The sequence below is a fragment of the Phoenix dactylifera genome, chromosome 3 (assembly GCF_051530095.1).
Source record: "Phoenix dactylifera cultivar Ajwa chromosome 3, Ajwa_hap1_PhDact_Kaust_v1.1, whole genome shotgun sequence".
Lineage (NCBI taxonomy): Eukaryota > Viridiplantae > Streptophyta > Magnoliopsida > Arecales > Arecaceae > Phoenix > Phoenix dactylifera.
In genome coordinates this window covers 15,201,466-15,215,530 of record NC_143192.1, presented here as the reverse complement: position 1 = coordinate 15,215,530, position 14,065 = coordinate 15,201,466, and the positions used below count along the sequence as shown (strand labels likewise).

The 14,065-nt window shown below is 36.3% G+C and overlaps 1 protein-coding gene across 3 annotated transcripts in view; it reads right to left on the bottom strand.

Moving 5' to 3' along the window:
* Positions 1–466: 466 nt before the first annotated feature.
* The window catches only part of PRP40C (pre-mRNA-processing protein 40C), a 34,843-nt gene continuing 21,244 nt past the window's right edge, over positions 467–14,065 (bottom strand). For all 3 annotated transcript variants that reach the window (XM_088717856.2, XM_088717854.2, XM_088717855.2), the window contains 7 exons: positions 11,606–11,746; positions 11,354–11,460; positions 11,146–11,257; positions 4,747–4,890; positions 4,450–4,596; positions 2,465–2,587; positions 467–1,007 (listed from right to left, as the gene is read on the bottom strand). In XM_088717856.2, the coding sequence (XP_088573982.2) occupies positions 696–1,007; positions 2,465–2,587; positions 4,450–4,596; positions 4,747–4,890; positions 11,146–11,257; positions 11,354–11,460; positions 11,606–11,746 (1,086 nt within the window). In that variant the 3' untranslated portion in view covers positions 467–695. The remainder of the gene's footprint in view (positions 1,008–2,464; positions 2,588–4,449; positions 4,597–4,746; positions 4,891–11,145; positions 11,258–11,353; positions 11,461–11,605; positions 11,747–14,065) is intronic.

Genomic DNA, 14,065 nt, shown 5'->3' with positions numbered 1-14,065 from the left:
ATATATTAATATTTTTTATGGACAATAGAATATGCCACACGCCTTTTTTACGATTCAGAAAAAACAGAGATAATTTAAATTTTTAGATTTCAAAAACAGAAAACTGGGCAAAATGGCAAAGCAAATGCAGCAAAAGTTTTTTACTTACTACTTACTGCTAACAATTCAATTTTTTCAGGAAAAACAAACTAGGATAGAAAATCCTGGCCAAAATCACAGCTTTTCAATTCTCACCACATAATCACAGCTTTTCCAAGATCTGTAGCCACGAACTCTGAAGACATCAAATGATACAGCATGCAACGTACTTCAGTCTCATCATCACCTCACGAGTAAATGAACAGTATAACTAGGCTAGAACTACAACTCCCCAACATAAAACAGCATCCCCAGGGATCTGCAAGCAAGGGGAACCACGAGTTCAGAGCACATCTACAACTCAAATTAATGAGAAGACAGCTCGCACTAAATTGAAGGCTTATATCCAAAACCAACTCATTCACTGCTGATAATATCCCCAATGATCAATATGACTGAAATGGTGAAAATAAATTACAAAGATGATGCCAGAACTAATCTGCAAAAGGGCGATGTTACATTAAAAGAAACTTCGGAAAAAAAAAGAGCTATTGTGAGATCTTAAAGTTTTTACAAAAAATAGTGGAAAATAGTTCAACATTGATTAGTACCAAAAGCTACCCCCGGCCATGGGACCTCCTTGGCGACCTCCTCGAAAAATCAGAAGAGGTTCTATTTCTTCCATCTGCATCTGGCTTCTCCTTGGGATCAGATGCTGCTTTCTGCTTTCGCATCATGTCTTCCACATATCGGTGCCAGAGGTACTCTCGGTCTTTAGTAGGCATTTTCAAGTACCTTGGATCAGGCTTTAGAAGGCGTTTTGCTTCTGACCAAGAACTCAGAATAGTCTTTCCATCATCTCTTGTTTGGGCAGCTGCTTCTGCAGTTATAACTTCAGATAGCAGCAACCGGAAGTCGCGTGCACAACGCTGGACATGATACAGGGCAATATAAGGACTATGCCTTTGTACTACTATAAAGGATAAGCCTATGAACTGGCCATTCAAAGACAACTACTAATTGACATCTGAGAAGTGAACCATTTAAAAATGCAAACACAAATGGCTCAAGGATACGTATTTCAGATTTTAAACAAAATGAGCAAAACTACCAATGGCTTCTTATGCATTAACTGAAAGTAAAACTAGAAATAAAAATTTCTTTTAAGAATAGTTCAGCAAACAAGATGCCACTTCTTATTTACAAGCCATTATGTTTAATCTCTTGAGCTCAAGCTTGCCATGGAATGTTAGCTTTTTAAATTATAACTAGAAAATTAGTTTATTGCACATCTTGAGTGGACAACCCTTCTAAGATTAGGAGGGCAGAATTCCCATATTTTTCTCCTATACCCACTCCACCCATCGAGGGTTGACTCCAACTCAAGGTCTACTATGCCAGTACCGAGCACCGAACCGGTTGCCCGGCGGCACGAATCGGTACAGGCCGTACCGGGCCCGTAGCAGGAGACAAAACCAGCCAAAGCCGGAAAAGGAGAAGAGAGAACGAGGGAGGGAGGGAGGGAGAAGGAGCGGCCGCGAACGCCTGCGGAGGGCCGCGGGAGCGCGGCAAAGGCCAAGACCGCAGCTACGTCCCTTGTTTTGATTTTTATTCTAGTTGTTTTTTTCTATAAAGCTGTCCATATTTTTGAAATGAGCAGTTTATATTTGTCATCCTGTCCGGATGATAACCTGTTATCCCATGAAAATCTTCCACCTGAACTCTCCACAGTCCACACCCCTCTCTAGGCTTGCCCTTTCTCGCATTCTCTTTCTATCTTCCTACCTCTTTTCACACAGTTGAGAGAGAGCAAGAGAGATCCTATTTTTTAGAAAAAATTGGTAACTAGAATCGTAAACATTTAAATATCTATTTTGCCCTTCATAATTTTAAAGGCTGAGATTTAATGCAGAGAATAGTAACTATCTTTTAAAAAAAAATGAATCGAAGCAAAACTCATCATAATTAAACTGGGTAACATAACCTCAGTGTTGGTACAAGATCTGAACCTAAAGGATAAATATGATTGAACATAAAATCATAGTATATCAAAGTGAGTGCCTGGAAATAATTAAATGAAAGCAAACATTCATGAGTTGATTAGTTGACCTAACAAGTCTGTTTTATCATTCTTGTTCAAGACAGACCCTGTGGATCCGATAATTCTACAGCAATTTTTTCTCCAAAAAAGAAAAAGATATTCCTACAGCATTAAGCTTAACTGTAATTACTGTGAAAACAATAAGAAATTTGATGGAGAATTGAGTATGGAGCTCATGCTATATGTCAAACAGTTCATGGTATGGTTCTAGTGCAGGCAGCATTATGACAATGATTTAGCAAAACACAACCAATAAGCAGTTGCAAGTAAGCAGAATAGAATTACCTCATACAAGTCCTTGACATGATCCCGAAATAGTTTCTCTGCATCTCCTTGGCCCAGATCAAGATTTGTTGCACGGCCCTGAGGATCCTTCTCTAGTTTGGGCTTAGATTCAGTCCAAGATGCCTATGAAAGATACGGCAATTTAAAGTTCAAGACATTACATTAAAGTTGCAGAAAAGAAGAAAGCAGCAACTGCCAATTGCCTACTGAAATTAGTCCTGCAGTTTGGATACCGAATAGTTAACTGGGTTTTTCCTTTTTTTTTAAGAAGGGGGGGGGTTGATAAATTAACTAAACCATTGGTAACCACTCCCTAACCAGATATCCAGGGATGTGAGTTATTCACTGTTTGGTTGACATTTTGAGGGTTAGAGAGATAAGCTGTGGAAAAAGTAACAACAGAGAAGTGAGAGCGTTGGGGGTTAACCCTAATTCATGCTCCCCTTGAAATAAAGTTAATCAAGTTAGGCTGCTTCTTTAGGCTATGATTGGACATTCCATTTTTAAGTTATCTAGAAGTATCAACCAAAGTTCGCCGTCATGATACCGGACCCTGTACTGCTACCATCCTGTTATTATGTCGATGCGCTCGGTACAGGGGCCAATTCTGCATACCGACACTCGGTATGCCACGTGTACCATATATCGATTATGTACCGGTACGGTATGATTGGCACACAGCAGTACCGATTGGTACGGCAAACCAGTGTGTCAACACTTCTAGATACGTGGACACAGCAAGACACAATATGACATAGCTAGAAACTCCACTTTAAAGTGTCTTGCCGACATCAGCAAAAAGTGTCCAGCACTTGACACTTTTTTAGGGTGCAGAGGATTAGTTTTTAATACCACACTTCCATTGAAGAGTCTCCAAGTTTTTCTCTATACGTCAAGCAAAATTTCCGTATGTTTCTAATATAAAGTTATCACGATTATAGACATTTTAAGCAATGTATCATTATATTTTTAATATAATGTTACCTTAGCTGTATGAAAACTTAAGCAAAATGTCCTTATATTCTAAATATAAATATACCAAGGTTAGTTATCATTTAAAGTATCTCAACACAACTTGAATGAACCTAGAAATAAATTAAACAACTTGCAAACTTATGACCATGGTATTAATTTATTTGTTAAATATAATTTAAAGTTTCTGATTTCTTTGAATAAGTCAGTACTCGATTTAGTTGGTACCACCCAACCAATTTTGTTCAGCCAATTCAATCGTTTACTCAAAAAATGAGTCAATTTTGTTCAGCCAATTCTTTTTGAAAAATGTCAAGTAGATGAAATCGTGATCCCCTATATCGAACACTCATTACTATCTATTGATAGAAAGATCTAAGAATCAAAATGCACAAATACACTACATACACAGATACATAAACAAACAGATACACATAAAGACATGTAAATCCATATACTTATGTATGTGTTTATGTATATATATATGTACATGTATATATTTATAACTATATCTATATAGATATGTATATGTATGCATGTATGTCTATATGTATATGCATATGAGACACTTGCACACTTGGCACCTATGCCTGAGTGTCTAGGTAACATGGATTTTAATTTGGGATGTCAACCAAGTTTAACACACCATTTTGGGATCTTGTTTGGCTGGTTAAACCGCTAACCCACCCCTAACCATCACATAACTAGCAACCAAACAGCACCTAAGAAATAACAATGTAATAGGCATTCACATGGCCTATCAAGTTAAGGAAAAAGATGGAAGTATATTAAATTCAATCAACAAGCCCTAGACATTTAGGCTAATAGATGAACATTAACTGCACCACAACTATATACAGGAAATTTAACGGAGCAAGTTCTGTAAGTCTGTAACTCTACAATACTGTCGCCAGGGAAGTCTTTGGGTAATCTTATCTACAATTAGCAATAAATTGGCAGCATCGCTGGAACATGAATAACGTCGAAAGTGATTTTTTAGGATAGCAAACCACCTTAGGATCTTTTATTGTTTCAACGAGTAAAGCTTGATAAGAAGCTACTGCCTCTTTCCTGCGAACTTTCAATCTCACTCTCTCCATTTCTTGTTCTTCTCTTTCTTTTCTTTTTCGCGTCTCCCGCTCCCTCTCCTTTAATTTCTCCTGGAAAGATTAATATTAACATATAGATGAGAGAATCCCATGTGCAACTTGCATGCATGCTTAATGTACCACCTCGCATACCAGATCTATGAATCAAACAAAACTAGATTAAGAAGAGCGATTTCAAACTTGACTAGAAATTCAATTGACCTGCTCATCCCTTTTGGCCCTTGCAGATCGTTCTGCTTCCTCTTCAGCAGCTTTCAGTTCAGATATATACTCATTAAACAAAGTTACCCTCTCTTCGTGCTTCACGGCCTTGTATCTTGGATCGTTCCTTAAATTATCTTTCACCTGAAAATATTATGTCACGTATTCATAAGAAGACTAACAGAAAAATGGTAGAACATCTAATCAAAAATAATTTCACGTGTTTGTGATCATACACATTAGAACAAAGGATATCATTTCCTATAGAAAAAATGGGCTAAGTATATTACAGCAGTTCTTGACATGAGAGAAGAAAATATAAATGCAGAATTAATTACAAAGACCAAATAATAGTTATTATGAAGGTAGTATCTGAAAAGGTTTTACATCTTGTACTTCATATTAACACCTGGATCAAATGCTCAGATAGCCAATCGACCATAATTGAACAAATGCTCAATAGTAAAAATACCACAAATGCAAGGCAGTCATAATAGTTCGAAAAAGTACAGTTGAACGGAAATGCATACATGATCGACGACACGAAGCATGGCTTTGTTCTCATAAAAAAACTTTGCATGTAAACTTAAAAAAGAAGAGATAAAGGCATGTGCATTGCAGAGATTCATGCAGATACAGCTGACATCCGATTGAAACCCAAAAAATGTGTTAAATGGTGATTGCATCAACAGAATTTAATATGGGCCATTGTTGATGAACATGCAAATAAATGATTGTGATACACATGACAATCACATGACAACTTGTGGGTTAAGCAGCAGGGACACGCAAAAGCAAATTTAAAATGGCTATCAGGGAAACCACCTCAAAGTAATAGATTTACTCCAAAAGAGGGGGGGAAATGTACTTGATAGTTGAGTTGGCCTCACAAGGGCTTGAAGGGGGTATATATACATACATGCATGCACACACGTGCGCACACACAAATACACGTCTATACATACATACGTATACATACGTCTATACATACATACGTATCTACAGATGTCTATCTCACACACACAAGATATATATATATATATATATATACACACACACACACACGGAGAGGGGGAGCAGAGAGTAAAATTAGAAACTTATTAAAAGCTAAAAGATGCAAACTGCAAAGCAAGGCTATAGGTTTCGCCAAAAATGATTAGATTTTTGGTCGAAGTCAACAAAATTTTGATTTCTTGTTTTAATAAGTAATGTGTTTACTATTCTCTTTTAACAAGTAATATGTTTACTATTCTAGATAATTAATAAGTTCTAATATTATTTGATCATTAATATTATTTATTAATATGTTTATTCAGGACATTTATCCATCAAGGTATCACCTATCAGCATGTTTACATGATGACAGCTTTGAAATGTTGTGACATAGCTTAGACAGGAGATTTTTTGGAAATGGACTATTTAAGGAGAGAGCATTTTAACATGTGAACCATAAAAATGCAATGTGCCTATTAGACTTGAAGAATATTGCAACCTGTAAAGATAGCAGTGCAACTGTCTGGGGAGAAAGATTTCTTTAATTTAACGTATCAAGCTTCAATATAGTTCAACTTCAGCCTAAAAGTACCCAAACTACACAAATTGTGATGTGAAATGGCTTCTCTTGATTTATTTCTTACTTTTTCCTTAAATTTTATATTATTTGTATTTTTTCTGATTTTTTCAGCTGCATCTCTGAAACTCACAGCAGAACCACAAAAAACTATCAAAGCTTCCAAAATCGAAACTCTACCAGGCAGCCCTAACCAAAACCAAGTTTTAAAACCTTGCAGCAAATCTTTTTAAGGGATTCGTTCTTATTGGAGCCATGGAGATGAGATCATGATAAGAGGTATGCTACGGAAGATCAAATAAGGAACAAAGTTACCAGGTTACAGGTGGAAAAAGAGAAAGTCACCATTGTAGACATGCAGATCTGATTTTATAGTCTCATGCAAGGTTGTTGCCGGCTCATTGAGTTGGGCTTCATGAAAGTTTTGGATATACAGAACATAAACTAGGCCCATTGATAATCCTGGAGGACAGCATATGGTTCATCGGGGAAAGGTCACAATAGGAGGATAAAATGCATAGCAAAGAAAGGACTTAAGGCCTTTGGCAACCAATGGATAAGCAAAGGGTGATGGTAGTTATTAGAAGATAGGAGGATATGCTGGATGGAAGGCATGAATAGAGATGACAATTGATAAGCAAGCGGGCCTACCCTTCCATTCCAACTTAACACTGATTAAATTACTTTTATGGCTGATTGGTCAAGTAAATCTAAATTTAGATACAGTTAGGGGTGCAAATGGGTCGGGTCGGGTCGGATCCTAAGTGACCCCGATCCAACCCGGTTTTTTGTTCGGGTCCCAATTTTGGACCCGGACCCGACCCGGTTGAAGATCAGGTCGGGTCGGGTCGGGTCCGAGTCGGGTTCGGGTCGGATCCGGGTCTGATTCGGGTCGGGTCCGGGTCCGATCGGGTCCAATTTTTTTGTGCTTTTGGGAAAAAAATTAGGCAAATCTAATTTGGTCATATCATAATTATGAGGTGCTGGGTGACCCATGACTTGAAAGACTTTGCAATTGAGCTCCAGTCAGAACAGATGACCCATGACTTACTAAGTCGGTCTACAAGCCAAATTTCATATCACACTATTTTTTATCTATATGACTGATTGGACGGAACTTGGTGTCTCCCAGCTCCCCTCTCACGAGGACAAAAAAAATTCCAGACCTTCTTCCAAAATCCAATTCCATTACAGAAAACTGGCACATGACCCATATTCAGTTGCAGTGTTCCCTCACTTTCTCCCTTCAAAAGTTAAAAGAAACAAAAACCAAAAAACAGAAGGAAAAAAAAAAAAGGCAGCTACCGAGACACCAGAGGTCTCAACAGTGTAATAGATCCAGAGAGAATCCTGACGGGCCGACGTTCCTTTGGATTCTGTGAACCTATGCTTGTTGCTAACTTGCTATCCTCCCACACTGACCAACAGTACCACAACCCACGCCAAAAAAAAAAAAAGAAAAAGAAAAGACTTTCTTTTGCTTTTCCTCTCTCTCCCTTCGGGTCGGGTCGGGTCGGGTCGGGTCCGTTTGGTAAACCCAGACCCGACCCAGAAAATGATTCGGGTCCAATTTTTGGACCCGACCCGGACCCGCGGGTCCTAAAATTTGGGTCGGGTCGGATCTATGCGGGTCGGGTCGGGTCGGGTCTACGCGGGTCGGGTCGGGTCACGGGTCGACCCGACCCATTTGCAGCCTTAGATACAGTGAATGTGATAAAACATCACAAATTCATAACCATTTCTTTACTGCATGATATAATGTTTTCTACAGATGTCATCTGCTGTACCATACGTATTCTATATTTGATATTTTTATTTAATTTTTATCCATCCTAGAAATGTCATATGTACTTCCAATGTCTTTACCAAAGGATCATTTACAACATCCTCAAAACCTGAAATGCAAAAGCTTGGCAATCAAGTGTTGGAGTGCGTATAAACATTGTCAGAAGTGCGATAAAGAAAACTGCATGCAATTACCAGCACTTAAACCTAATGAACAATTGATCATCATCCTGTAAAACCAATGATCATAATCCAGACAATTAATAACCCTGTAAAATGAAAATCAATGATAACCCTCCAAAATGAGGGTCCAGACAATTGATCAAATCTGTAATGTCTAAAATGCCTCCAAACTAAAAATAACTAGTTTTGTAGGACTCTTGCTATGTACAAAATAGGCACAAAATGAAAGGTAGAAACATCTAGTGTGCAAAATTTTATTGTCGACTTCATAATTCGAAAGTCCGAACTATTGATCTTGATCTAGATACTTTGAAAATATAAAGACCAAAAATTAAGCCTATTTCGATGTTTTAAACAGTAAATCAAATAAAAGTACAGTATGTGTTGTGACTTGCAGGTAAATTACCTTTAAAATATATGAGGTTTTGGTTTCTACCCTCTTTAAACATTGTAGATCATGAGCAACAATGTGCATTTTCACTTTGAGAGGATTATTATCTATTCTCTTTAGGAAGCATTCGCGGCCAATGACTCTCAAAATCATTATAGCTTATTCTTTCCCTCCTTTAATAAATACACAAACCCAAACAAAGTAATCACCCCATTGATCATTCATATAGAAGTCATACATTCATTTGCAGCTCTTGAAGTGCCAAGTTTGCTCCAAAAAATCAACTGCTTTGGAAGCATGGTTTGCTGTACCAAGCCATCCAATGCTGTACCGAGCATACCATCCTATACCGGTAACAAATCAATAATGGGTACTGGGGGCATACCAAGTGTTCGTACCACAAACCAACCTGTACCGATACTGTACCAATATTGTATTGGTACAAATACCAAAATTGGTGCTGCCATGTATGAAAGTTTACATAAACCAAAAATCGTCCAAAAGGCAACTAAAAGAAGAAAAAAAAACAACCCATATAAAGTAAATAAGAACCTAGAACATCGAATGGATAGTCATAGATGATAAAATAGAACACAATTTAGCTATTACAGAATATAAAACGCATCTTAAAGCCAAATGAAACCCTAAAGCTAAGTAGATATTCAACAAAAGAAACAAAACATGCTACATCACTAAAAGATTGAGATAAAAAGAAATAAGTTGGTAGTCTAAACATAACAAGCCTAGAGAAGAACCTGAACTCTAGGATAAAGGTAAGGGACCATGATTAGTAAATGTAAAAAGTCCCGAAGGTAATGAAGATTGTGACAACAAGTAGCAAATGAAATGCATCAAAGAGTTGAGACACCAAAATTACGAAGAGGACCAACAAACAAGAAAAACACACAAGACAGAGCAATGGAGGAGAAAAAGTGCTTTGAAGAAATGGATTGAGGGTCCATAGGAACATGAAAAAGTTAGTTATCGAGAAATAATCAAAAGTTAATAGCGTGATATACTATCACTTTACAAAATTCTAATAGCACAGGTATATCTATTGATATAGTAAAAAATATATTATTATAAAATAATAAAATCATGATCCAACCTGTGTATAATAAGAAACAGAAAAGTATTGCATAAAGGGGATATCTAAATGCAATATGGCGGGGCCATTAGTGGTCTAATTATATTTTCCACCTTTTCCAACTGTTCTTGAAATGCAATATAGAATAGACATAGTAGAATAGATAGCAAAAATAGAATAGAATATAATATATATAAGAGCCTAATCATTTACTAAAATAAATTTTTGATATTAATATTATGATATACTAGCACTATACAGAGAAAATGATCCAACTTTTATATAATAAAAAATAGAAAAATATTGTTATATATAGGATATTTATACGTAGTATAGCAGGGTCATTAATAGTTGTACTTTCACTTTAAGTAAGATTTTGATTATAAAAAATACAATAGAAATTAATAAAATATTGGTGTATTCGCATGACCTACATGAGATATGGGCAAGATACAGTACTAATGAAAAGTGCTTTCATTAAAATCAGCATATATTAAGCAAATATTGCTATTAATAGTGTCGTTGATTCTGTATTAATTTAATAGTCTTAATGAAAAGTACTTTATTTAATACGATTTAATAGGCTAATAAGCTTTTTATTAATGATATTATATTAGTATATTTTGATAAAGAACCGTATCAAATGAGAGCCCTACTTAGTATCCAAAGTAACAAGATCATGATCCAACCTTAATATAATAAAAAATAAAAAAGTATTGCACATAGGGGATACTAGTGGTTGCACTTTCACTTTAAGTAAAATTATGGCCATCAAGATGCAATGGAAATTAATAAAATACTAGCATAATCTAATGACCTGCGTGAGATATAAGCAAGGTATAGTTACCTAATGAAAAGTGTTTTTCATTATCATCAGCATGCATTAAACAAATATGGTTATTAATAGTTTAATACATTAATTGTTGTATCAATTTAATAGTACTAATGAAAAGTTGTTTATTTAATCATGCTTGATAAGCTAATAAGCTTCTTATTATTGATATTATATTATCATTTTTTGATAAAGAACTATATTAAATAAGAGCCCTACTTATTATCCAAAATTAATACTGTAACAAATATGGACATTCACCTGGCGAATAGAGAGTTGTGCACAAGTAGAGTCTCTATTTTAGTATATATACATTAGACAAGTGGAATAAATATAAAGCAAAAGTCAAATATATCAAGCAACGTGGTTCGATGGATTATGTGTAAAAAGAGTTCTCAAAGATGAAACATGACTGAAATTAAGTACAGCTACAGTTGGAAAAAACAAAAGAGAAAATATATGTTTGAATGTGTTTGAATGCAGTGCACATGTAATAGTGTGACAAAATGGGGCATTCATATATCATAATTTGCCAAGAATGAGGCACTTACCCTGGACCATCGGCTAGTTGTAGTTATATCCTTATTGTCTCGAAGCATTGACTTGAAACTAGTCACAGCAGCCATGCGTATCGCTTGCATTTTATCTTCAGCAGCCTTTACCCTATAGAAATCCACAAATGCATGCTAACATATCATGGAAGAGCTAGACACTACGGAGCATTATAAATTTTACAACAGAAGGATCAGCTAAACATACTTCTCATTTAGGAGAAGCTCCCGCTCCTTACGATCTAAGGTCCCAAATCGTGGATCACTGCCCCATTTTCTTTTAAATGTTTGATAGTCAGTTTTGTGATCAATTTCCTGATAAGATTAGCTAGTCAGTGATGCTACTGTCATAATAAAATACCGCTGATGGGCACAAAATACCAAAGGGAAACTTATTGCAAAAATCTCATTAGAGAACAGTCAATTAATCAAATCATAATGAATGACAAGAGCATATGACCTCTGAGGCTTCTTCTAATAATTGTTTAAAAGCATCAATTGCAGCCTTCTGAGCTGCCCTTTTCTCCTTGCGCTCTTCTTCCACACGAGTCCGAACATAGTGCTCGAATATAGCCTTCCGAGCAGAATAACTTGGGACAGCCTGCAATGAAACTCATTTAAGTAAGACATATAATACAACTGGCATTTTAAACCCAGGTTAAAAAATTAACAATCTCAATAAAGGAGAAAGAAAGCCCTTGTTTACACAGATCAAATTATAATTGAAGCTACAGTACAGATGAAGAATACAAAGAAACACTTCTATAAGGTTTAAAAATTGACAATGTCAATAAAGGACAAAGAAAGCGCTTGTTTACACAGATCAAAAATCTAATTGAAGCTCCAATAAAGATGAAGAATATGAAGAAACACTTCTATAGAATAAAAAAATAAATAGTACGAAAGCAAAAAGACAGCACTTGTTTACAAAGCTTTAAAAATTAAATCATAGCTAGAGTCATGAGGATGATTCATCTTGTATTGCAGGAAACATTTATTAAAAGAAAGATTATCCCATAATTTTTTTGCCTAAAAGACATGCCAAGATGAATCAGTAAATGTTCGATGAGGTCTATGATTTTCAACAAAAAAAAACAATCAAAACACTTCTGAATAGGACTCCAGGACCCCACAGAAAGAAGGATTATTTGGGATTATGTGCATCAGGGTGTTCTCTCCATCTCTGAATCTAAGAAAACGAAGGTTATAGGACTCGAAGCTAATTTAAGGAAGGTGATAGATCAAAAAAAGGAAAAAAAGGGAGAAAAGAGAAAAGAAAAAAGAAAGGGGGCACTCCCATCAAGTGGATGGATTTTCAGCTACCATAACAAACTGAGCTAAGAGCATCAAGCTATGTAAAGGATAGCAAGTCTTTAGGACAAAGATTATAGACATTGCTTGAAGCAGGCACATTACGACCACCCTTGTTTGTGTATTTCTTGAAAACTGAAAGATGATCTATCTAATGGACACGGCCAATCCAATCTGCAACAAGTGTTTCAGCTAAAAAACCTTTTCCCCTCATAAAAAATACAGATAATATGAAAATTGATGACATTATAGTGTGTATACCTTCCCAGCAATTAGCACAGCTATACTATTTTAATCCTCTATGTTATGTTAAGAGATTTTAACCAGGAAGGTCTAACCAAAGGTATTACAGCTGCAAATCAACAGACCCAAGTGTAACAATATCTAGAAATGTTTCAAAGTTATATACCATCCTACCATAATAAGGAGATCATTAAACTTCCTTTTATTCCATTTATGTTTATATCGATGGATATCCATGCACAAATTCATCATTTGATCTTTGTATAAATGTCATTATGTTAATGTCATCAGTGAAAATGCCAAATGTAAGTCAAACCAAAAATAGGTGCAAACCAGGAGCCTCAATTACACAACCCTCGGACAAGCAGGGATTATCTTTACAATAAAGCAAGGGATGCTTGAAGAGTTAAAGCAGCACATTCCTTGAAGTTCATCAGCATGAAACTAAATAGATCCGTCCTATAATCCATTAGAGAGCTGAATGGAAAGACTATGCCATAAACATAATCATCAAGTATAACCCAACTATTTGGAGTTGGTTTGAAATTCTTATTCACCGTCATTATATCAAGGGCTGCCTCTGGGATTATTGCAAGGTTTCTTAAATCTTTTCCCACAACTTCCATCCATGTTATCTTAAGTGTTCTCATCTTCCTAACTCTTTTGACAGAGGTTACAGCATGGTTCAAAACCACCAGAATGGGATGGTTATGATCAGTACCGTATCATTCCGGCACAAAACTGGCACCGATGAGAGTGCCAAAATGCTGAAACAGCTATATTGGTACGTACTAGCCGTAACATCCATGCGGGTGCATACAGGTGGTATCACACCAGCTGTGCTAGTTGGTCTGGATGATTTTTCAATTTTTTTGGAATCAATTAGTTTCAGTGCATATCGTCAATACCAATACTATCAAGGTTCGCCATCTCGGTATAGGACCCATACCGATGCCACACTAGCACAGTATTGGTACGGTACGGTACGGAATTTTTTTGGAGTACCGAATGTCGATACCAGTACGCCGCCTGTACTGGATACCGGTACCAGTACCGAATCAATATGATACGGTATCCCCTGTACCGCCCGGTTCGGGCTGGTACAACATACCTTGGATACTATACTATTCCGACTGAAAAATGGTATGGGTCCGGCAACAATATTTAAAACTTTGGATTCTAGTACCACTCTATGTCAGTCTTCCCCATTGCACATGCTCATACTATCTCAATTAATTTCCCGTCACTTTGTCTTCAATTAACGCAACCTCTGTGACTATTCTAGTATACCATATGCTTGTTCCTCACTCAATCCATCCTAATTTTACCATACATCCATGCAACATTGTTTGCTTCTGTTATCCTT